At 41.4% G+C, this 24,023-nt stretch overlaps 1 protein-coding gene across 3 annotated transcripts in view; it reads left to right on the top strand.

Annotated features, from left to right (window-relative positions):
* TBC1D30 (TBC1 domain family member 30) overlaps nt 1–24,023 on the top strand; it is a 51,972-nt gene that overhangs the window by 17,926 nt on the left and 10,023 nt on the right. For 2 of the 3 annotated variants that reach the window (XM_074168471.1, XM_074168470.1), the window contains exons 1-8: nt 5,158–5,317; nt 11,207–11,268; nt 11,672–11,737; nt 14,455–14,580; nt 15,735–15,920; nt 18,828–18,996; nt 20,590–20,758; nt 23,536–23,641. In XM_074168471.1, the coding sequence (XP_074024572.1) occupies nt 5,158–5,317; nt 11,207–11,268; nt 11,672–11,737; nt 14,455–14,580; nt 15,735–15,920; nt 18,828–18,996; nt 20,590–20,758; nt 23,536–23,641 (1,044 nt within the window). Of the gene's footprint in view, nt 1–5,157; nt 5,318–11,206; nt 11,269–11,671; nt 11,738–14,454; nt 14,581–15,734; nt 15,921–18,827; nt 18,997–20,589; nt 20,759–23,535; nt 23,642–24,023 lie in introns of those variants that run through there. The other variant, XM_074168472.1, reaches the window with a different exon arrangement.

The following is a 24,023-nucleotide window of genomic DNA, read 5'->3' as shown; positions in this document are numbered from 1 at the left end:
AAGAGTACTTACTGTGTTGTCAGTTTTTCAAGGGAGAAAGTAAGAAGGCTATGTGCCTGACGTCTAGAGGAAGGGGAAGCATTGGACTAGAACTGAGCGTGTTTGGATTTGTTTCTCAGCTCTGCTGCACACTTCCTGAAACTAATCATTTCCATCTTGGTTCTCAGTTTCTGAAAATCATAGATGTTATTTCCTGTCCATTGTGTAGTTTATGTTTGCACTGATGCCTTTCCTTTGTAGGATTGGCTCTGGCTTTTTGTCTGTGATATCTAATATAGGACACAGTGAGGTCCTGACCTCTTTTGTGACATTTATGTACAGAGTGATACAAATGATGACTAATGCAATGGAAAAGTTTAAAATATTCATGCTGTGTTGATGACTGTGGTGTGTCAACACACTGCACCGTTTTCCTGACCCCTACTTGTTGAAAGTCCATAAAATGAACCGTCTCTAGGCACAAACACAGTAGCAAAACTTCATTTTTGTATAGGTTCTGGAACCATCCTTTGTCCAGTAAAGAGCCCTGAATGACTTGTCTGAGAGCAGAGACCAGCTTGGTGGCAGAACTGAATCTGTTAGTACAAAATAGTGTTTCTCCTTCTGCCTAACGCAGATCTGTCCACTCGTACCCATAGACTCCTTCCTCATGTGCTCGTGCAACTGTGGGTAGGCAAAACAGTGCTCGGTGGTCCACACAGTAGTTACAGCAAGCGGCTAGATTAGAGCATCTGCTCGCCTGCAGTGTCTGAGGCAGTGAGTTGGTAACAGAGCCTGTAGAGCAGTGCTGGGAGTGATGGAGGTGATGTTCTCCTTGCAGGCTGAGGTGGGAGGAGCGCTGGGCTCTGCCACTTTGCAGGCTCTCCCGTTCAAGGACATGCATTGTAGCATCCTTCAGTGTCAAAGACCCAACAAGCCAGAGGCCTCTTTCCAAGCTGTCAGAGGTGGCTCCATCTTGTGCGTTGGAGGAGTGTAAAACTCCAGGTGGGTCGTGCTTGTTTTTAGGCTTTTAGGATCAAGCAGAAGGAAGTGGAGCTGTTTTTAGCAGGGAGTATGTTTAATAATAGGACACATATAGAAGTGGGTAGGATAGGAATTTTGTGCTCCAGTGATGAAGATGGGTTAATGCATTCAACTAAATGTATGTAAAATAGTTTTGCCTCCTGGGAGAATCTCAAACTGCCTTATCCTTTCTTCCTTCCAAAGTGGACGTATTTCATTGCATGTGTTTTCTCTTATACTCTACAAGTTGAAAGTGAAATCTTTTCTTTTGAAGCTCATGATGAACTAGAATGCACATCGGAACATGTGTTGGGTACAGACTAAAATTTCTTGATTTGCTAACTTCCGTAGAGCTATTTGAAGCCAAATGGTAATTGGATTACATTTTCTGGTTACATTTTGTGGGCTTCTAAAGGTTCTATATGGAACTCTGGGGCTTAGCAGACAATGCCACTATGATGTGGTCAATACAACAGGGTTTGCTTTGTGGTCGCAATACATTTTTTCCCCTTATCCTATTGATGTATACATGCTTTCTGATATTTTCTGTATCAGCAGGTGGTGTAGTGATGCTGCCTAAATGTAATTTCTAAAATGCTTTGGGATGAAACATATGGCAATATTATAGTACAATATATTTATTATAATATATTTTTTCATGGGTATGTGTTGCTTTAAGCACTTTTGCAACCACAGGTGTCCAGAATTGTGGCAAACAAGCTTTCTCCCCAAACTCTCACCATTTTACTGGGATGTTGTGATGCAAATCAGAATTACAGGAGGTCTGTATGCTTTTCTGTGAAATAAAGGGGAGGATGTGGAGCTCATGAAATATAGTGACTCAGCTGAAGATATCTTACCTTTTATAGTCTTTTGATTACATTCAGTCGTCTTTGCACACATCAGAAGAGAACCAGTGAACTGTGCCTTCTATGAATCCTGGGTTTGGGTAGTTAAAGCTCCGTGCGGACAAATGTGTCCTTTAACAGTGAGATCGGGCTGTTGCCCTGTTTCTGCTGCTGTTCCTGTTGCTGCCCCATCTGCTCGTGCTCATTCTCCCTTTCTAGCTGCCTGACTTTTACCTCATTGTCCCAGACAGAAGAGATGATGAATGAGAAGGTTTAAGGTAAATGGAGTTGGTTTCTCTGTGTTAGTACCTGGCAGTGATCAATGATCACCGTACAGCCGATTGTCACAATCGAGCAAGTTATACATGTGAACTAGTATTCCTTATGAAGTATGCTGTGCCTTAAAAAGGCATAGTTGCATAGTTAGCAGGTGAGGGTAAGACTGCAAAGAATTACCAAATGAGGAGGTAAGGTTTTTCAGAAAGTGACTCTGTTGTGTGGGAGGGAATAAGTGAGCTATGGAGGGAAAAAAAAGCAAAGTCTCGGGTTGATTATTACAAATTATCTGGAGCTGAAATATCTGGGCTAGCCAAAACTGTTTTTTTTTTCCCAAAATTCTTTCTGAGTGTCATCTGTTTTATCAGTAATTGCCAGTGAGGGCTTGTGGATGTGAGCAGGCTTCTCTGCAACTGGTGGATCAAACTAGATTCATGATGGATGGTGACATCTTTGGGTTCAAATTTGTTGCATTTTCACCAACTTGAAACTATGGTGATTTGTCTGTGAGCTGTAGTGTTCCATATACTTTGAAATTTTGCCATCATTGAAGACTATTTACAACTTAACAGTGGCAAATTTATACAAGCTGCTGACATGCAGTGTTATGTTTAGATGTCTGCAAGTCCAGGGAGTGGTGCAGAACGTGTCTTGCCACGGGCAAGCTGGAGGCTTTGCCTGATCAGTGGTTAAACCTCAAACTTTCCTAAAAGCTAGGCTCTTGCCCTTAAGATATGTATATGTATGCTTAATGGGAGGCTTATCCATGTCTCTGAAGTCCATTTGTGCTAATGATCCAGTGAATCATCAAACACATTACTACGGCTTGGCTTCTTCATTTTGTCTCCTAGAGTTCATTTTTGCATTTTTTTTTCTTAAGGTTAACATTGCATTAATTGGCTGGCATGTGGGAAAGCGTCCTTAATGGTATGCTGGTCTTTAAAATTTGCCACGTCCCAAGTCACAGAATGATTGTCCTGATTGTTTCCAGTTTTCTTATAGAGTGACAAAATGACAAGTAGGAGAAATAGTAGTAACGAGGACACTGAATTCTCACTTCAAGAGCTGGTTATCCTCATCAGTTAAATATTGGTGTGTGTCTTAAAGCTGATTTGCAATTGTTTAAAAATTGAAGGTAACATATGATTATGCTCAATTTAGTGGGATGACTGATTCTCACCGTATGGATAATTAGTGCTTCCTGAAACTTTGGCTGTGGCTCCTGAGGCTTTGGGCAACAGTATGTGGTGTTGGGTTAGCCAGTCTTGAAACGATCGAAGAACGATGTGGTGCTATTTGCATCTGCTGCTTAAGGAAGAGGAGAATAATATTAGAGAGATTACATAGTTATTTCTGTATTTAAATGTTTCTGTTACAGTCCCGTTGGTACAATCTGTACACCTATGGAGACTAATTCATTTCAAATTTGATGCTTTAACCACTAAATCATCATCTCCAGATGGCACTGAAATGAAGTGATTTGCATCATCTACATCAGCAGGGAAGTGTCACCTTTGTTAAAAAAAGAACCACCAACACACAGACTTAATTATCTATTCAAAGTGCAAGCTAGCAGCTCAAATGTAGTGACTTTTTTCCAAAGCCAAACCAGATATTTAAAGAGGCATGCTCAAAATCATGCTTCTGTGAAAAATTAACAGTAACTTCTAAAGATAGCTATAGCTGATCTTAAAAAAAGGCTTGCTTCTGTGTTTTATATCGTGTATCTTTTATATAATTGACTTTGCGGCTTCTCTGTTGCCAGTTTTCTCCTATCTTTGTAAGGTGGCTGAAAAAACCATCTTTTTAATAAAGGAGCAAATTGTTGTTTCAAAGCTACAGATGTAGCCTCAGACTTCTCATAGGTTTGCCTTTGAGCCCGACTAATGTGGTGTGATTAATCTGCTCTCCTTCCACTAAAACGCTGAGTGGTGTAGATGGTAAAAGCTGTCATTATTGCAAATACCTTTCCTTCTTGTCAATCAACCCACTAGACTGAAATTCTGTATCAAACCCTTTTAAGGTGCTGTTAGGTCAGATGGCCCTGGAAAATGCATCTGATAAAATGCTGTTGAATGGCTTCTTTTGACTGTTTAGTGCATGTATGGCACATCGTTAGTAATAAGTGCGTTTGCAGTTTAGATTCATAGAAAAGGCTGTTAGTTGAGGATGTTCTAAGTCTCTGTGCTGGAAAGTCAGAAAAACACAGAAACTCTGCAGCCCGTTGGCTCTTGCTGCTGCTGGGGCTGTCCCTGAGCAGCCCTGGCTGCAGGACTGGACCCCAGCCTGCCCTGGCATTGAGATGCAGTTACATCCATCGCTTTCCCCTTTCTCCATGGCCTGGTAGCGCTTGTGGGACTCCTTCCCAGGACAGCTTTTTGAGCGGGGCAGTGGGACAATCTATACATGTCCAGCTGCAGGCCAGAATCCCACGAGAAGTCTTTTTGCTGGATGTTTAGCTCATTTCATTCTGTTCAGAAATTTCATTATTGCCCCCTGTAAGAGTGAGAGCTGCCTGTGTTGGGTGGTCTGTGTGCAGCCTGGGGGCTGTGCCGCTCTCCCGGAGCCCTTTGCCGCCGCTGCCACCCCCCCCCCCCCCCCCGCCGCCTGGGCCGCCTGTATTTCTAACCGGAGCTGCTGCTGCATCCCAGGTGGTGCTGGAGGAGGAGGAGGAGGAGAGGCTGCTGGTTTATTCAGGCGGTGATGCTAGGATTGTGGGCGGGAGCAGCTCCTTTTTTTTTTTTTTTTTCTCCCCTCTTTTATCTTTCCCCCCATCCCCCCCCCCCCCCCTTTTTTTTTTTTTTTCTTCCCCTTTCTCCTCTCCTTGTCCTCCCTCTTCTCTCCCGCACTTCGACTTTGCTGTCTCTGCACTGCAGATCCCCGCTAGCCGGGAGAGCCGCTGCCTCCCGCCCCGGCCGGACCCCCCTCCACCCTCCCCGCCATGCTTCCCTCCCCACCGCCCTAGGGCGAGCTTTCGGGTACCGCTGGCCAGCGATCGCCCCGCGGTGGGGGGCGGCGGGCCGGGGCTGCCATGCGGCAGGACAGGCTGACGGGCTCGCTGCGGCGGGGCGGGCGATGCCTGAAGCGGCAGAGCTCGGGCGGTGGCGTGGGGACCATCCTCAGCAACGTCCTCAAGAAGCGCAGCTGCATCTCCCGGACGGCGCCGCGCCTGCTCTGCACCTTGGAGCCAGGTAACCCGCTCCCCGGCCGGGCGGCGGGACGGCGGCCGCAATCCCGTAAGCGGTTTAGCGGGGGGGAGCGGCCGGGGCCCGGGCCGCCGCCTCCCCGCGGGGGCGGCTCGGTTCGGCTCGGCGGACGCGGCCGGAGGGCGATGAGGGGCGCGGGTAGGTGATGGAGGGGCGGCTGCGCCCCGGGGGCGGCGGCCGGCACCGGCCTGAGGCAAATGGCCGCGCCTCGGCGGCGGCCGCCGCTGCGGTGCCGGCTGCCTCGGCGGGGCCCGGCCTGCGCGAGGCGCCGCGGCCTGAGGCGTGGCGGGGCGAAGGGCGCGCGGCGGCGGGGGCGTCCCGCCCGGGCCGGGGAGCGGGGCCTGCGAGGCCGCCCCGGGCTGGGGAGCGGGCGGAGGCGGCAGCTCCTGCGGGGCGGGGAAGCCGGGCCGGCCCCGGGCGTCCGCGGGCCCTGCGGGGAGGACATCGCGCTGCTCCCTTCCCCGGGGCGGGGAAGAGACCTTCCTGCTCTCCCCAGCCGGCGGATCCCGGCTCCTTCACCCGCTCCTCCCGCCTGGCGTCGCCGCCTCGCAGCGCTTTTGTGCCCGGTCGCCGCTGCCTCCCCCGTGTCCCCTCCGTGTCCCCTCCATCCCCCCTCCATCCCCCATCCATCCCCCGCCCCAGGCTTTCCGGCAGCCTCTCCCCGTCACCCCCCTGCACGGCCGGGCCTCCGGGGCCCTGCGGTCCCCCCTCGCCTTCACCAGACCCTTCCCGCTAAACCTGCCGACTCTCGGCTTGCCGGAGCCCCCTCCTCCCGCCCAGCCTTTGTCTGCGGCAGGGTGGTGTCTGAATTCCCAACCCTGCCTTCCCGAAGGGGGAAGGCATGGACTGCTGCGGCTGGTTTTATTTTCTGGATGCTGCTTCAGTACCAGAATCTTTTGAGGGACCCGGTGGTCAGCCAACAACGTCTGTTTGCTCCGGGGAGGTGGGCTCTCAGCATAAGCACTGATGGGTGATCATTGCTGAATGCTAGATTCTAGTTGCCTGCCATCAAGATTTTGGATCATTTGTGGGGTTTTTTTATGAAGTATGGGAAATTTAAATTCCCTTTGCAGTGTTAGAGCTGTCACTCGTGGGTAAAATGTTCATCTGTTACCTAATCCTAGACATTTATGAAGGGTGCGATCCTGAGGTCTACTGAAACACAGAACAATGCATAGAAATATGTAAGAATCAGTTTCCCATTGTTCTGTCTGGGTGTGCATCAGGCACACAGTGCTGACTGCCTCTGTGTTTGAGATGAGTTTTGGATGCTATTATTAAGGTCTCAGATATATTCTGGTATACGTTTATGGTATTGCTGTTTTCAAGGAAACTTCCTGATTCGTAATTCTCACAGACCCCTGCTCCTACAGTACTCTTCTGGTATCCCAGGTAATTATGTTATCTGGGTAATGACATGCTTTTACTTAAACACACACAAGGACCAGGGGAGATGATTGGAGGCATAACCACGAATACCATAATCTTAAAGCAAGAAAATCCCACTGGGTTGGGGTTTCCATATTGTTCATATATAAGTAAATACAATGATGTCATTCAGGGTACATGCTTTCATAGAGCGATGGAGACAGGGCACCTAATGAGCCCTTAAAAAATCAGCTGAATGAAGTTTCCTTCAGATTTTCTTAGTGTCTGTATCAGCTGTCTGTTTGTATTGAGAAGTTTCTGTAGACTGTGGATTTTAGATGTGCTTTGATACATCCCAGTGAGCTCTGGCTCTTGACAAAAGCGATTTTATGCAGAGTTACTCAGAATGTTACTTCTGTTTCTCGTTTTGCAGAAGCAAACCTACATTTAGAGATAAATTACAGGGCAAGGCTAAGAATCTTCTTGAAACAACAAGCGACAATAAGGTGGTAGTTCATGTTGTCACTTTTTCCCCCCAGGTTTGGACTCTCACTGCACACAGAGCTGCTTTAGGCCTTTTTCCTTGTTTGTTTTCAATAAAATATTTATTGGCTTTCCATGGGAGAAGTTTCAACAGCTGCTTTTAAGTACAGCCAAGTACCTACAGTGATGTGCTTTGTAAGTTTGAAGCTATGGCTTTATGGCTCACATACGTGTATCAGAACAGATCACCTTCCTACGCTTTTTCTGGTTTTCTGAAAAAAATCCCAGACTCTGCCACATCCTTTTGTTTAACATTGCTGAGGAATGGGGATTTGGTTCCTTCATCCAGGTAGTTGGCTGACCACAACATTTTGGTCATGCAGTGGAAGACTGATAGGGTTTGGGAATCCTAAGGGTATAATCTTCCCTCTTGCAGCCTTTTGTTGTCAGGAGTCATTGTGTATTTTACATGGAAAGCTAACAGGACTGGGTTTTGTGGGGTTTTATCTTTTTTTTTCTTTTTTTCCCGCCCTTTTAAAAGAGCTTTTCTGCAGTGGTTTCTGGTGACCTCGTTGCAAGGGCATTGAAGAGGCTTTATTTTGGCATTCCTCTACTCTGCAGAAATCTGACGGGTGCCAAACCTTTTTGTCACCTTTGGGTGCACTTGTATTTGCGGAGCTAATAATTCATATGTGTTCCAAACACATTCCTGCTTACATGAGTTAAATATGCTTTTTAGGTATGAAGCATCAGTTGAAAGTGTATGAACTGGAGGTGATACTGAATATGTCAAGTGACACTATAGCCTGGCTGGCTTGATGTAAAAGGGCTGAGTCGTGCTGACAGGGCTTACAGTCCCGGAGAGTAGAACAGTGTACCATTGCTGCGTATACAGTACCTTTCTGCCAGGCTGTCCATGCAGAGGAGCTGGGAAGAAAAGTTCCCGTAAGGTCCCAGAGGTTTTTTTTCTGTAAAGAGCATGCGTTTACATAATAGAGAGGAATGTGGACAGAGGATTGACCAAAAAGGGAAAATCCAGTGAAAATGGGTGCAGGAGGTAGGGTTGGATGGGTGTGGGGTACTGAGGGGGGAAGACTCTACTTAGATTGGGAAATCTAAGTTAGTTTGTGGGGAGAAGGCAGCTGAATGCAGAATTAAATGGAGTTGCTGGTAGGATATAGCAGACGATGAAAGCATAAGGGAGAAAAGACTGTATGTGGAAGGCAGCCCTGGGGAAAGGCTGGTGATGATCCAGGCAAGAGTGGACAGGATGAAAATGACAGGACTGAGTGAGGAGAAAGGAGAGGGAAAAAAAAAAAAAGGTATGTGCAGGGGTGGGAGATTCATTAAAGGAAGGACAATGATGGAGGTAGGAAGATTTGGGAAATGAAGAGAGGTTGGAAGAGGGATGGGCATTAGTTTCCTTGAAGCTCTAAAGTCCAAGGACAAATGCAGTGAAGAGTGCAGAAACCGCACAGAGCGAGATGGTTCTTGTGCCAGAAATAAGTAACAGGCAATGAGATGCTGCTCCCAGCCCCAGCTTGCTGGTAGCCTTCCTGCAGATGTCCTGTGAAGTTCCTGGGTGGGTGGTATAGCCTTTCCTTGCTCTGTACTGTTTTTTACTTGCTTACTTGCTGTACTTTTATTGAACAAGGCTGTAATATTTTGGTTTAGGACATGTAAATTTTTTGAAATGGTTAGGAATAAAGAACCATTCCCATATGGTATGTGTCTCACTCTCCATGACTCGTCCCCTCCCCTGTCACAAAACCATCACTTAGTTTGATTTTGGGAATATTTCTAACTGGGAACAAATAAAGGGATGCAGACTCCGTGTCTTCTACTAGAGGTTACAGTGCAAGGCCTGACCAAGAGGTTCCTTGCCATATTAAAAAGAGAGCGCCATGTAGTCTGGTATTACCTACCACATGATGTTATTCTTATTTCTAGTAATTTTCACACCTATCTTAATTGTCTGCCATGATTTAATAAACTTAGAAGATGGAGATTCAGGGGTCTCATTTCAGCCTCATTTGATCGAGACAGACAGCTATTTGGACCTCTTTGTGAGCTCCAGGGTTATGATGTTCAAGTAAATAATAGATACATTTAACCTTATTATGTTATATCTTACTGTGCTTGATCTTTGCAGACTTGGCTGTCTCTCCTTGCATCTTTCTTAGGAAATTTATAAGAGCAAAGTTGTTACTGGGGTCTCTAAGTCTTAGAAAACTGTGAAGTGATTTAATATTTGGCTGCTGAGTTGGAAATTAATACATGATTGTTTTGGAAGATTATTGCTTCTTTGCTACAAGGCAGTTTTAGATAGCTTGTCAACATTTTTTACCTTAACAAAAGGAGTTCTTGGTCATGATATCTTTTTGTATGTATTAGGGTTTTCCAGTACTTGCCACCAGATTGCTTGGGAGCGAGACTCACTTTTTCGCATTTGCAGCGAACACGGTACAATTTAATCTTAGTAGGTTACTGGCGTTGCTTTGCATTATTGTGAAAAGATTTATCTATTTGGAGTCGCTGCTGAGTGCCATGGAGCTATGGGGAAGAATACTAATAAACAGTTACTTCCAGGAATAACTGCTAATCCTTTAATGTTTTTCAAGACATTTCTATTATGGCTTGAAGCTTTTACTTTTCTAGATCTGACAAGCATGTCTTTTAAATCTGAAGCAGGGAAAAGAAAGCACCAATCTCTAGGTCTCAGTGATGCAATTCTAAAATGCTAAAATTCTAAACAATACTGGGTCTTATGTGAATTTTCTTTTTTTCTCTTCCCTCTTCCCCTACCAAAGAAGGAAAAAAAAAAAAAAGTCTTGAAGGAGAAGGCTTTGTTTTTAAATATATATTTATCAAGCAGTAAGGTTTTTAAATTACTTATCACTGCTTCAGTATGCAAATGCTGAAAGGCATTTTACATTCCATAAATAGCAAATGCCACTACAGTTTGGGTTTCTGTCAGACTCGCAGGCTTATCCTCCAAACCACTGAGTATTAGTGGTGAGTTGATTAGCATGGAATTTATATGCTTAAAATGTCGCAGGATTAAAATCTGGAGTTTAATAGTTATGGCTATTAAAATATATATTCAAAATTATTTGGCTTGATATTCTAGAAAGACAAGAAGGTATGCATAGCATAATTTTAAGTATGGAGCAAACCATCGTGTTAAATTACGGAGGAAAAAATAAAGGCAGGCTTTAGTCTTTGTGCCGGAAGACTTGAGGGAGGGGACGCTAGGCAACGCGGGGTTCAGCACCTGAGCTCTGGACAGCGGCATTTGAGGGACCGAAGAATTGTCCATTTAAAATCTAGGATATAAAGCAAATGACAAGTGTTACTGTTCTTCGTGTGATGGCATATTCCAGTGACACAATCAGGATCCAGTGTAGGCCGAATTTGAGATCCTAGTGTTCTATGTAATACTGTATTTTATAGACTGTTAGCAGGCGTGCTTTGTAACAATTAAAATAGTTTGCTCATATGGCCAAAATAAAATACAAGCTTAAATGAGAATACTGGCCAAATGTGCTTTACATTTTGAGGAATTATAAAGCATTTGATATTCTGAGCAATAAAATAATTTTAGCACCTCAAACTTAGAAATGAGTGATTTAACGTCAAGAAGTTGAAATAGATGGAAAGAGACTGTTTGTCTCTGTATGTATTTTTTCTATGGATGCATATGATAGTGATAGTTTGCAGTGTACAAATGTAGTTTGTAGAATAGTGAACCACTTGATTTTTTGTTAAATGAGTTGTTCTGAACTACATCATTAGAGTAAAGAGGGTATTACTATATTTAAAAACATTTTTCCATGCACTTCTTAACATGTGAATGAATCCACTGTGAAGAAAAGAATTCACAGAAACAGGTTGAAATATAGTTGTTGAAACATGTAGCTGAGATCTTGTGTTCTTACTTCACTTTTGGTTTTTTTTTTTTTTTTTCTTCTGAGCTAAATGAAAATAATGACCATGATTTTTTTTTTCCCTTTCTGTTTCTAGGGGTTGATACAAAATTGAAATTCACTCTTGAACCATCTTTAGGTCAAAATGGCTTTCAGCAGGTAATTTGATTAATTTTTTTCTCTTGTGTTTGTGAAGGACTGGATTCTCTTCAATCAAGGTACATGCCCTCATTCAAAAGTGCATCTGTCATCATAATGTCAGCTTATTATTTGCAATTGCATCAAGAGCTGTTCCATTGGAACACTGGAACATTTGGAAAAATAGGTGTTCATTGTTTACTCAGATATCTCATAAGTCTTTGTGTCCCAGAATATTACATTTTTGTTACATCATTGAGTAATTAATCTATATTTCTCCTGTGAGTGGATTAAGTAGTTAAACTCTGAAACGTGTGCAGTAAAATGAAATGAATGTGCATGTCTTCAGTGTTGTAAATGTTGCTATATGGCTGCATTAAACTAACGGTGGATTTTATAAATTTTTGGATGCTTTTGCTTCTAGTGGCATGATGCACTCAAAGCAGTGGCCAGATTGCCGACAGGCATACCAAAAGAATGGCGGAGAAAGGTAGGTAGACCTGTACACTTTGTGGGATGTGTTGCCTGTGGGTTTCTCAGGAGGGGTGAATAACATCAATGTTATCAGTGTTTTTTAACAAATATTTGGAAGTTTTAAGTTGTATTGGGGATCTTTCCTAGTTTACATTCTTTAGTGATAACCTCGCAGGGCAGCTGGAGGGAATGAGGAGACAGGTAAAGATGGTGTTTTCAATAGTCGGGCTTTTTCTGCTTGAGGCTTAGGTAACTTGCTTAGGTAACTTACTCTGGTGCAGATGTTACCGCTTCATTCTGTCAGTCTCAAGGAATTGCATTGGTGAAGCTGCCCCCGCAGCTGAAGATCAACTGAAAGGAGAGCAAATCTCCAGTGTAGGCTGTCATGCTTATGAAGGTGAAGTTGATAGGTGCTAGTGCTGACAAGAACGCTCACGGAAGCATTCATGGGGGAAAGGCAGATTGCCTAAATTAGGGAAGTTCAGAGTCAGGAGTGATGTAGAAATTTTGCCATTAATGGGAAGTTTCACTGAGTTAGTGTTGTAGGAAAGGGTCCACTGGGATTTTGCTAAACTTATTTATTGCTTTCTTCAACAATGTTTGAAGTTCCCTAACCTAAAAAATGTCATGTCTGTTCATCTTTTCTATAAAACTGTGTCACACAAACTCAGCTTTAAAAATGCAATTTTAATAAAAAGAATATTTTTAAAGCTTTATAAAATATATTTAGTTCCATATATTTTTGATGCATCAGATAATTTCCTTCTTGTTGCTATCTTTCCAAACTGAACTGTTCCTCTTTATAAATCAGAGGGGAAGGAAATGGAAGACTTATAGTGGCATTGTTTTCCTCACACCACTATTATTTTATTTTTAATCTACAACTCCAGTGGATCATTATATCCTTCTAATGGCTGTTTTTCTTTCCTGAAATGTTCTTTTCCCACCCCCCAGTAAGTCTCTCAGTCACTTTTCTGTGGTACATTAGTGGCAGAGGTCATAGAATCACAGAATGGTTAAGGTTGGGAGAGACCCCTGGAGGTCATCTGGTCCGCCCCCCTGCCCAAACAGAGCAACGTACTGCTGGTTGTGAGGATTGAGTATCTTCAAGGATGGAGACACCACAACCTATGGGGAATCTGTGTCACCCTCACAGTAAAAAAGTGTTTTGTGATGTTCAGATGGAACCTCTTGTGTTTCACTTTGTGCCCACTGTCTCTGGTCCTTTGTACCCTCCCTTCAGGTATTTACATAAATTGGTAAGATCCCCCCCAGAGCCTTCTCTCCTCCAGGCTGAACGGTCCCTTCTCTCTCAGCCTTTCCTCACAGGAGAGATGCTTCAGCCCCTTAATTGTCTTAGTGCCCCTTGCTGAACTTTTTGGTAGCTCTGTATCTCTCTTGCATGTGGGAGCCCAGGACTGGACCCAGCACTCCAGGTGTGTCTCACTGGGGCTGAGCAGAGAAGGATCACCTCCCTTGACATGCTGTCAGTGCTCTGCCTGATGCAGCTCAGGAGGCTGTTGGCCACCTTTGCCAAAAGGGCACATTACTGCCTCATGGTCAACTTGGTGTCCACCAGGACCCCCAGCTCCTTCTCTGCAAAGCTGTTTTCCACCTGGGTGGTCCCCAGCATATACTGGTGCTTGGGGTTGTTCCTCTTCAGCTTCAGGACTTTGTACTTCTCCTTGTTGAACTTCATGAGGTTCTTGTCAGCCCATTTCTCCAGCCTGTCAAGGTGCCCTTGGGCTTATTAGCCACTCCTCCCAGTTTTTGTATCATCAGCAGACTTGCTGAGGGTATGCTCCACCACATGATCTCACTCGAATCTCTCTTTTCTTTCTCATTCTGCCCACCTCTGCGTTTGCTTGCACGTGACCACATGATGGTAACCAAAGAAGTAGTGTTAAGAAAAGGGATGTATGTGGTCTTTTCACTGCCATTCCCTGGTTTCCCAATGATTTTAAGATTGATACCAAAATAAAGCAAGCATTATCTATTGGCAGCGTGCTGATTGCCTCCTTTGCTGGCAGCAGAAGGAGCAGGGTGACATCTGCATTATTGCTGTGGCATGTGACATTTGTTTTCTGGGGCTGGCAGAGGTAAAGAATCCAGTCAAACAACATCAGTAGGATGTCAGCAGTGCCAAAGGCTGCTGGGAGGCAGAACAGCGGGATTCCTCCACATGGGTGGCTTTGCAAAGTGTGGGAAGGGACATTTAAATGCAGAAAACATGAGATTCTGGGAGCTGCCTATAAATTCCTTCATCATGCAGCTATCTAAGTGTTTAAATCTGTGGGAAGTGTCTGAATTGCTTTTCTCACTTGAGTGAGTTAACGGCTGATATAAAACTCAACCAATTTGCTTTCATGATTTCTTTCAGTTTCCTGAAGAGAAAGATCATTTATTGTTACTTGTTGTCGTTGTATGATCTGTCATGTGTCTTTCTGGGTTCAGGAACCTTTTTCAAATGCTTAATTAAGATCCAGCCTTTGTCTTAGATACACATGCATAAATCTGTTCTGGTAATTATTAGGCTTTAAAATTAGGGAGCAAGGTATTACTTTAATTGTGCAAAATTTGTTTCAGATATAGTAGTCTTCTGCATATTTCAAGTCTAACAGCAGATCTCATATGGGTGAAGCAGATGAAGTTCATCTAACTGTATATATCAAAACTGTTTGTATTTTATCTGAGAAATAATTCATTTTGTTGACTTGCTTTGTCTATTTCTAGGTTTGGCTGACCCTAGCTGATCAGTACCTACACAGTATAGCCATTGACTGGGATAAAACCATGCGTTTCACGTTCAATGAAAGAAGTAATCCTGATGATGACTCTATGGGCATCCAGATAGTAAAGGTAGCCAGCTAATTTGTTGTTTTATTTTATTTTTTTAATGAAAATTTGAATTTATTGTTTTTTCAGTAGGTGGAGTTCGGATTTATTTTGTTCTTTGCAACTGCTTTGGCAAAAATTCCATCTTCATTCCCTTTGGCTCCCCAAAATTATTTCTTTGGCTTTTTTGGTCCTTCTTCTGCACTGGTCTGGTTAGTGTTAGCTGGGAAAAAAAATTGCTGTTGTTTGATTTATTTTTTTTTTCTCAATTTCTATTTTTTTATTTTAAAAGAAACACTGGAGTTTAATGGAGACAAAGAAACATAAGTGTTTTTTTTTTTTCCCCTCTTCACTATAAATAAGCACAAATGTGTGCTGGGATTAAAAAGATGTTTTATAATACAGCAATTGAGCATTTTTCAGTTATTTTACAGGAGTGAAAACACCTTTGTCTATGTATATTTCTCAGCTAATTAACATTTAATATTTAAAGCAGCAGACAGTTTTAAGGAAAAGCTTAATAGATTTGTATTGCTGTGGTGACTTAAATATTAGTCTATTTACCTATTTAGGCAGTATTACTCTATTTAGGAGAGATTATGTTCTATAGTCACCTCAATTAGAGTACACGGAGCAAAATACTTCATGTTCCTGATTATTACAATTGTCATCTGTACTCCATAATTTAAGCTTATAGATGTTACATATGAAATATTAAACATTGCAGTACATGTTTTGCCTTTACTTATAAATAGCTTAAATCTCAAAGACACTCTTTCTGTTTTTTTTATGGTTTGAAAATTTAGTTGCCTAGTAGTTCTTTTATACTTCAATAAAAAGAACTACTCTTTTTTGTTCAATTAAGCAGCTGTTGTGTCTTGCCTCTTTGAAACCTAGATAGGTGTTAATATCTTCTGTGACAGATTCATATGAACATCTTCTAGGTAACTTGCTTATTTAAGAGCTTCTTGAATCTATTTCTCTTCAGTAAGCTAAAGTTTTACACATTAAAAAAAGAAACATTGTCATCAACTTTAGGAGTATGTATTGGGAGGGTGGAGGTGGAAAGAAAACTGGGACACGCACGAGAACTAAAGGGGGAAGGAAAATGCACATCTTTTCTGTCTGTTCTTGTCTTTTTCTTTTTTTTTCGTTGTTTTTTTTTTTTTTCTCTAAAGGACCTTCACCGAACTGGTTGCAGTTCTTACTGTGGCCAGGAGGCAGAGCAAGATCGAGTGGTATTAAAACGTGTTTTGCTGGCTTATGCCAGGTGGAATAAATCTGTTGGCTATTGTCAAGGATTTAACATACTAGCTGCACTTATTCTGGAAGTAATGGAGGGCAATGAAGGGGATGCCCTGAAAGTGAGTAAAATATTTTTTTTTCAGTGTTGAAGATTGCTTTTAGTTGGTGAAAATTATAATAAACCAGTGGGTGAATTTTGTAGACAGACTAAAAGAGCAGGACTCAAAGGAGTCAACCAATTTATATCTGTAGATTGTTTGTTGTCCTGTCTCAGCTAAAATGAACAGTTTGAATGTTACCACTGTTAAATTTTTTTCAAACAAACTAATGAGGGCTTGGCCATAATAAAAGTAGACAGGAACACCGCTACTGACTTGAGAATATTTTATCCCATAATCCCGAATCTGCTTCCAAACACTGTAGGAAGCAGAAACCTTCAGATTCTGTTATCAACCTCTTGTGTGGCAGTAGCATGTGAGGCAGTTAATAAATCTGCTGCATTTTAAAGCAAATTTTAGGAAAACACAAAATAAATATTCAAAATGTAAGTAAATCACTTTGAAGCTCTTTTCTGGGCTATGTTACTCATGCAGTGTTTTATTTTTTTCAGACCTTTTCTATTCTAATTAAAATAAAGCTTCATGAAATTTATAATATGTCAAAAAATGGAAATACAGTTTACTGCAGAATGTGGTTTAAGGTTTGCCAAGATCATGTGCAAATTTCCTTAAGTAAACTTGCTCATATGTGTGAGTTGGGGTCAAATTAGTAAAAGATGATTGTGACTCTTGAAATACTGAGCTATTTGTTTTGACTTAAACAATGATTTAACTATGGTAAATATTTAAATTCACTCAGAGCTCCTAAAATATAAAGCTTGTGGTAGCAGGGTCCAGCTAGCTGGTATCTAGTACTTCATTCTAGAGAACTCACTGTAATAGGGAAAAAATACCATAATATACCTACTTCATATCAGAGAGGAAAATTTCCTTTCAATAATTCTTGCTAAAAATTTCCTCAGTATTTTTAGCTATAATTTGTCACATTTTGTTGTGATCTTATACTGTCCAGAAGCTCCTAAAATGCATTATGATAATGTAGGAAATGCAATTGCCCAGGGCTTATGAAGTCCAAATTGATTATAAGAACTGTGTGCATCCTCGTATGATTGGATTGTCTTTTACTGTGAGCAGTGTCAGGCTCCTAGTGCCAAGGAGACAATGGAATGGCACCGGACTGCCCTGGGGAGGTGAAGCACTGAAGGCTGGTTAGGACCATAATGGGTCTTACATGGCAAAAATAAGAATGGAAAAGAAAGTAGTTTCTTTTCCAAGCTTAGTGCATGGTCTTTGCAGGGTTTGAATTTCCTGAGAAAAGAGAAGGAAAAGGTAAGGGAAACAAAACAAAACAAAACAAAAAGGAGCAGGGGAAGAAAAACAAAGAAAGAAAGAAAGGAATTGGTGGTTAGTATGTGGCTGTTTTCTTGTTGTAGTCACCCCGCTTGTCTAAAATAAGTGATGAGTGACTTTGGAACAGCTGCAGAGGTTTTTGCCTGGAAATCTGCCCTCAGAATTGGAGCTATGGGGAAACTGTGTTTGGATTACTGCAGAGTCTAGGAGTTAAGGGAGCAAGGGGATTCTCGGGGCTCACCAGTCAGGTCCCCTTTCTGGGAAGGCTGTTATAAACAAAAGCTCTGTGTCTGGGAAGTGTCTCCCAGAGGCTGGGAAATAGCTGGTACTGTAGACATCGTAGGGCTTTAACAGTACAGGACCCAACATGGTAGCTTCAGTGAATGCCCAGCCAGGGAAGCTTGAGTCTTTACTAGCTAAGGTAAGCGTGTTTAAGTTAAATCCATAAATACACCTCAAAGTTAGCCTACTGAAATTATGGTAAGCAGGAAAATCAGAGAGGGCACGTGTAGAAGCTGCCAAAGAATGCATCAAAGTATCATAGATACTGAAACTTAAAAAAACCCATTTTTTTCCTTGACATTATTGTGGGGAAATATTACAAAGTCAAGTAATAAAAATAAATATGTAGAGATGTGTCATGAAGAAAATATCTATTGCAAACTGGTAAGTACATGAAGCTGCTTTTTTAAAAAAGTATTCTCAAAATAATTCACATGCCAGTGAAATAGAATGGACCTCAGTGTTGCAAAAAGATTTCTGTTCTTTCCTCTGCTCTCATATGTCTGAGATTTCTGAAGTAATATCACTCAGTAGGAAGGGAGCAAAATCCTTTGTAAAATGGTTTCTTTAAGGTAGGGATTTACGGCTTATAAGAAATTAATGAAAACACAAATGGAGATTGTAAAAGATCATGAAGTGAAGGTCAGCACCTTCTGTTGGGCTGATGGTATACATCAACTTCTGCATATTTCTTTTGTTGCATTTGTTCATTCTCAAAAGTTTCACAGTATCCAGTTAATAATACATTACCACCCATGTAGTTGAGCTGTCTCACTTGAAACAGATGTCTGTTTAAAATGTCTCATGCTGCTTAATTTAGCACTTTTTAAAGTGACAAGATGAAGTGTGGCACACGGTAACACATCTCAGTAAAATGTGTGGAGCATGTATTTTAAAGAACAGCATCTTGCATTTTGGAGAAGGGATGATGTGGAATATCAGTCTTCTAGTTGTGGCAGTTCACAACCAGAGAAGGGACAGTGGAACTTTCCAACAGTGTGGAGAACCTCATAAACACAAACAGCATCAGAAGTGCCAAAAGCTGCTTTTGGTTTGAGTAATGATTCCAGTTTGGACATAGCTTACTGTGACATTGATTTTGGTCATTAAGGGTTCATAAATTCTGAACAGCTTCAAGAGGCCTTTGCACCCTGATTGCTTGTAGATACCTAGAGTACCTGTGGTTGCTTAAAGTGATAATGTTTTCTCCCCATATGAGTGGAGATACCAGAGGCATGTGTTGCTCCTGGCTCCCAGCCATTCTTTAGTGAACAGAGAACTTTAAAATAACTGGCTCTGTAAGTCCTACATGATTATATGTCATTTTCCCCATAGATCATGATTTACCTAATTGATAAGGTGCTTCCTGATAGCTATTTTGTCAACAATCTCCGTGCTCTTTCTGTGGATATGGCTGTTTTCCGAGATCTTTTACGAATGAAGCTTCCTGAACTGTCCCAGCACTTAGACACCCTGCAAAGAGCTGCTAACAGAGAAAGTGGAGGTAGGTTCAACAGAAAATGCTACTAAATTCCATTTTCCTATTGTTTCATCTGAGCACTGGTCTAAAGATACAGTCTTTTAAGTGTTTACATGGAGCACTGGTCTAAAAATACAGTCTTTTAAGTGTTTACATGAGTTTGTGGCTTAGAATATATATTTTACATTAATGTGATAGATGATGGATTCCATTATTGATAATCTTAACATGAATAGGTGGTGCTCTCTGGAAAGAATAAAGGGGGAATAATTTGGTTCCACCACTAACTGCAAACAGAATCGTGTTGACAAGGATATAAAATGTATGGAGTGACAGCACTGTAACACACAGTTACAAGTACACACACACAGTACAAGGGCTGCCTTGAAAAGGTTGTTGCTTGCCTTAGCTCAAGATACCAGTCCTACCATTACTCCTTGTGGTGATTCGATTACATAGCTGTTCCGGGAAGAGTTACAATGTGAGACCCAATGGTGGCTGGTTAGTATTTCTTCACCTGGATGCTTAGCAATGCACAGGAGCAAAATTCAGAAGTACTTCTTTGATTGCTAACTGAAAACTGGCCGTGCTTTTTGTTGTTGGTTGGTTTTTGGGGTTTTTTTTTTTTTTTGTGGTATAGGATTCCCTCCAGATTTTTTTTTTTTTTTTTTTTTTTTTTTTTTAAAACAGGATAGAGCTGTTTTATTTGGGAGTGTTTTGGGTTTGTTGTTGGTTGGTTGGGGTTTTCTTCAGTCTGGAAGCTAAGTGCAACCCAGAGTTCCATCTTAGAAAAGACCTGCAACCGTGTTCCATGTAAATAAACTGTGACTGTGCCCAAACCGTAAAAACAAAGAAAGGGTACCAAGGAGGTATTTGCTGTTTGAAAGTGTTTTCACAGGCAGCAGCCTCTTTGATCATGGCCTTCAATGCATCAGTTGATACTAGGATGCACAAAGCGTTCTCCGAGCACAACAGGAAAGTAAAACTTAGAGTTTCAGGCCGAGATACTAAATTTTGTCTGAAACTTAACAAGGCAAAAGGAAAACTGAAGGTGTTACAGTCGCTTCTGCTAAGCTGGCAGTGCATCAGGATATTAAAACAATAGATAAAATTTTACAGAGACAGTCACCTTCATGTAGATAAACACCTCTTATGACATTAGTTTCTGAAGAAATGCAGTGGGTTTTGGGTGGTTCTTTTGTTCAGTTTTTTGTTGTTGGTGGTTTTTTTGTTTGGTTGGTTTTTTTTAATAAAAGCTTTTAGCTCATATGGCTTTGGGGAAGGAAAAGCAATCTTTCTAATATGGGGGGAGGGGAGGGTGGGAGGGGGAGGGGGGAAGTGTGGTGGTGTTTTCCAGGGTTTACAGTCCAAAACCAATGCTGCTGCTTAGAGCTTTTTTGCAGTGCAGCAGAATGAAAGGTGACTAAGTATGTCATTTTTCCATCACTCTTTTTCTCAGCTTATCTTTGGAGAACTGCAGGCTAAGTAAGTTTCGAGCAATAACAGAAGTACCGGAATGTCTGGTGAATTTCAGTATGCAGTTTGTACTCCTTGTAAAATAATAGTAAAGCATTTACTATTAAGTAATTTTAAGCTTTTTTTTTTTTTTTTTTTCAGGAGGATATGAACCCCCACTTACAAATGTCTTCACAATGCAGTGGTTTCTAACCCTCTTTGCCACTTGTCTGCCTAACCATACAGTTCTGAAGATCTGGGATTCGGTATTCTTTGAAGGCTCTGAAATTATACTGAGAGTGGCTTTGGCTATCTGGGCGAAGTTAGGAGAGTAAGTGGTCATTTTTACCTGATTTTTCTTTTCAGTATGAGGAATGTGTGTAACTCATGTTGTTCTGAAAAGCATGTTCTCAGTTCTAAACAAGGTGCAGTCTTTCAGGAGAGTGTGCAGCTTTTTCAAAGCAGAATCAAAGGCTCTATGGCTTCCCCATCGTGTCAGAATGAGCATGATAATTAATTGACCCTTGCTGCAGGAAGTGTCTCCAGTTGTTTGTGTTGTCTGTGTATAATATCTTCATGCTATGCTAAAAGGTTGGTTGGACTTTCCAGAACATAGTCCTCTGAGGGAGCTGGTAAAAGACACACAGATGGACTTGAGGGTGACTAGCTAATTTAGTTTGGTACCTGAAGCTGGGGATGTTAATTTCCTTATTTTCACTTAAAGACTTAAGGATTTAAGCCCATTGGCTATACCCAAGAAGAGTTCAGTGTTACTAAGAGAATGATTTAGCGTTACATGGTTCTTTTCTGTTAAGCCCTGCAGACAAATTTTGCTGAAATTCTCTGCTTTTTAAGCACATTCTAGTCAAGTTTCTATTATAGTCCTTTATGACCTTGGAAACTCATCACATAGTACAAAACACATGAGGTGGCTGGTTCTTCTAAACTCCTGTGTTGTCGTAGGAAATATTTGCATTCCAAAGAGTGTACAGTGCTCCTGGAGAAATGGAGTTTGTCACTGACTTCAGTGGGAGGTGTGAGCTCTGACAGGTCGAGCAGATGTTAGTTCAGCTGGAAACTTTTTTTCAGCTGGCATCAGCAGCTGCATCACGTTTTTCTTGTGATGCCTATCAGCACTCACCTTCCTTTTACCCCTGAGACTGAAGCACTGGGATTTATGTTCAGATCTATCCTTGGAGGTTTCATTTCTTTTTTTCTTTTTGAATAAATTAGCACTATAGGCCAGTGGCATTGTAAGAGACTTTGTATAATATATTTAATTTTTAATCTGAAGAATAATAATTAGAATAATAATTTCCTAAGAGCATTATTCATTCGGTTCATGAATTAAACTTGCATGAATCATTTGCAGTAGGATTAAACTATATGTAGTCCCATTGTGCTTTATTACTTTATACCATACCTTTAGATAAAAGGTCCTATTGCAGTGGGTCTCTGTGCACTTAAAAGCTGTAATTAAAAATGTTCCAACTCCTAACACGATAAAAAGAAAGTCAGTGCTTTGAAGATTTTACCATAAGACTTAAAGCAAAAATGAAACATGTTTTAAGAATATGTCCAAAAGAAAAAGCTGATCAAATTGCACACCATGTAGCTATTGTTCAGGGGGAAGGGGAGAAGGTCTGGCAGATTTGGGGGCAATTAACAGAAAGGGACACTGGTGTGTTAACTACAGATCCAGAAGATGATGAGTCCCTAAAACTGAACAAGAATTGACATTCCGTAAGTTTGTGATTAGTGGTATCAAGTGGAAGTAAAAGATCGGGCACTATGCCTTTGCCGGAAGAAGACTGATTTTGTTTGCCTGTCTTCTCTGCTAGAAATAGAACGGAGGACTTTAAAGAAGTGGGGCCTGAAACAGTGGCCATAGTCTCATGATCTTCATACTTCTCAAGACTATCTTTCTAGACATGAAAATGGGGTGAGAAGTGCTTTTCCTAAAATGTGGGTGGTTCAGTCATACTTCTGTTTTGAGGGAAACTTAAGGAATGGGGAGGTTAAAAATAGATGCAGCAGAGAAAGCAGTATGTGGAGGTCATGAGAGACTGAAGGTATCAGGGAAGGTAAGCAGTAAGTTTGTGATAATTGGCTACATACCCATTGTTTCGATGCTTTTTTTTTTTTACTAAATCATTCTTTTAGCTAAACTATGTTAAGATTTCCATAGGGGTTTCATAGTTTAATGGTTGTTCTCCATAGACACCGAAGATTGAGGGAGATTTCCTCTTCTAATCCTTAAGAAAAAAGGCCATGTGCTTTTTTGATCATTCCAGCAGCTGTATTTTACAGGGGAGGCTACAATATGTAGCCAGCAACGCACTTGTTTGGGATAAAAGTAAAACAAATTTTTCACTTGACAAGGAGAGGATGTTTAGCAGCTGACCCTAATGTATGTAGAACAGCAACTCACAAAAGGATATTATTCATATTTTTTTAAACCAAAAAACCCAAAACCAAACCAAACCAAACAAAAAAAACCAACAAAAAACTCTGCATCTCTAATTTAGAAATAGCGTTCACAAGTCTGCAGTATATGAGTGAATTTTCCTTCATTATGTGACCTCAGCTCTTTTGAATACAATGACTTATATAAGTACACCTATACTTAATTTACTCCACCAGAATATTTTCTGGCCAGTGAATATGTTCCTGTCTGACAAAAGACAGTTCAACCAGTGAATTCAGCAGTGAAGAACGGGTGACGAGGCAGTCAAGAAATCTTTATGATCCCTATTTGAGCTGATGGAAGAGCTCCCTTGTGCTAGTAGGAGGCAGGATTTATTGATTCTCATGTTGTAGAAGTGAAAGGGGCAGAGGGAATAACCTGCCTGGACATGCATGAATCCTTTATCGTGAGCAGTCAGGACAGCAAGCTGTGCTCAGTACGTCCTTTTACTGCACCAGTATTTCTGATGTGATGTGCACAGTTTTATTATTTGGAAGTGTAAGTAGGATTACATTAAACTTAAGAATTAAGGTGACTAATGGAAGCACGTATTTTATGATGACAGAAAGCTCAGTTTTGGTTTGGAGGTGTATAATTGTATGTAAAAGTAAAATAAAAAATCAACATGTATTTTGATGTAGGCAAATAGAGTGTTGTGAAACTGCAGATGAGTTTTACAGTATCATGGGCAAGCTGACCCAGGAGATGCTGGAAGACAGTCTGATTGACAGCAATGAACTCATGCAGGTGAGTAATTGTGATATAATTATTGTTTGTGTTTTCTATGCATCCTTCAGGTGCTGATTTCTATCAACTTACATTTTGTTCAGGTATTACAGAAACCTAATCTCTCCCAAGATTATAAGTTTAAGATAACTGAGATGATCTAGCATGTCAGTGAAACAAGTAGATGGCCTGCAGTTAAAGCTAATATCTTATACTTTGAGTATAGACAACTACTAGGCTCCGTTTGATAAAAATTGGTTGTGTGTTGACAGCTGAAAGTTTGTTGTGTCCGGTTGGATTTACGCCAGTAAGATGTAGAATCTTTTAGTAGTCATAATTTTGGGGGTGTTTTGTCTTTATGTTTTGGCCAGTTATTTATTTCATCATGTCCTTTTCATTCTGC

Source organism: Numenius arquata, chromosome 2 (assembly GCF_964106895.1).
Source record: "Numenius arquata chromosome 2, bNumArq3.hap1.1, whole genome shotgun sequence".
NCBI classification, from domain to species: domain Eukaryota; kingdom Metazoa; phylum Chordata; class Aves; order Charadriiformes; family Scolopacidae; genus Numenius; species Numenius arquata.
The sequence above is the reverse complement of the archived record's forward strand: the minus strand, read 5'-3'. Positions and strand labels throughout refer to the sequence as shown.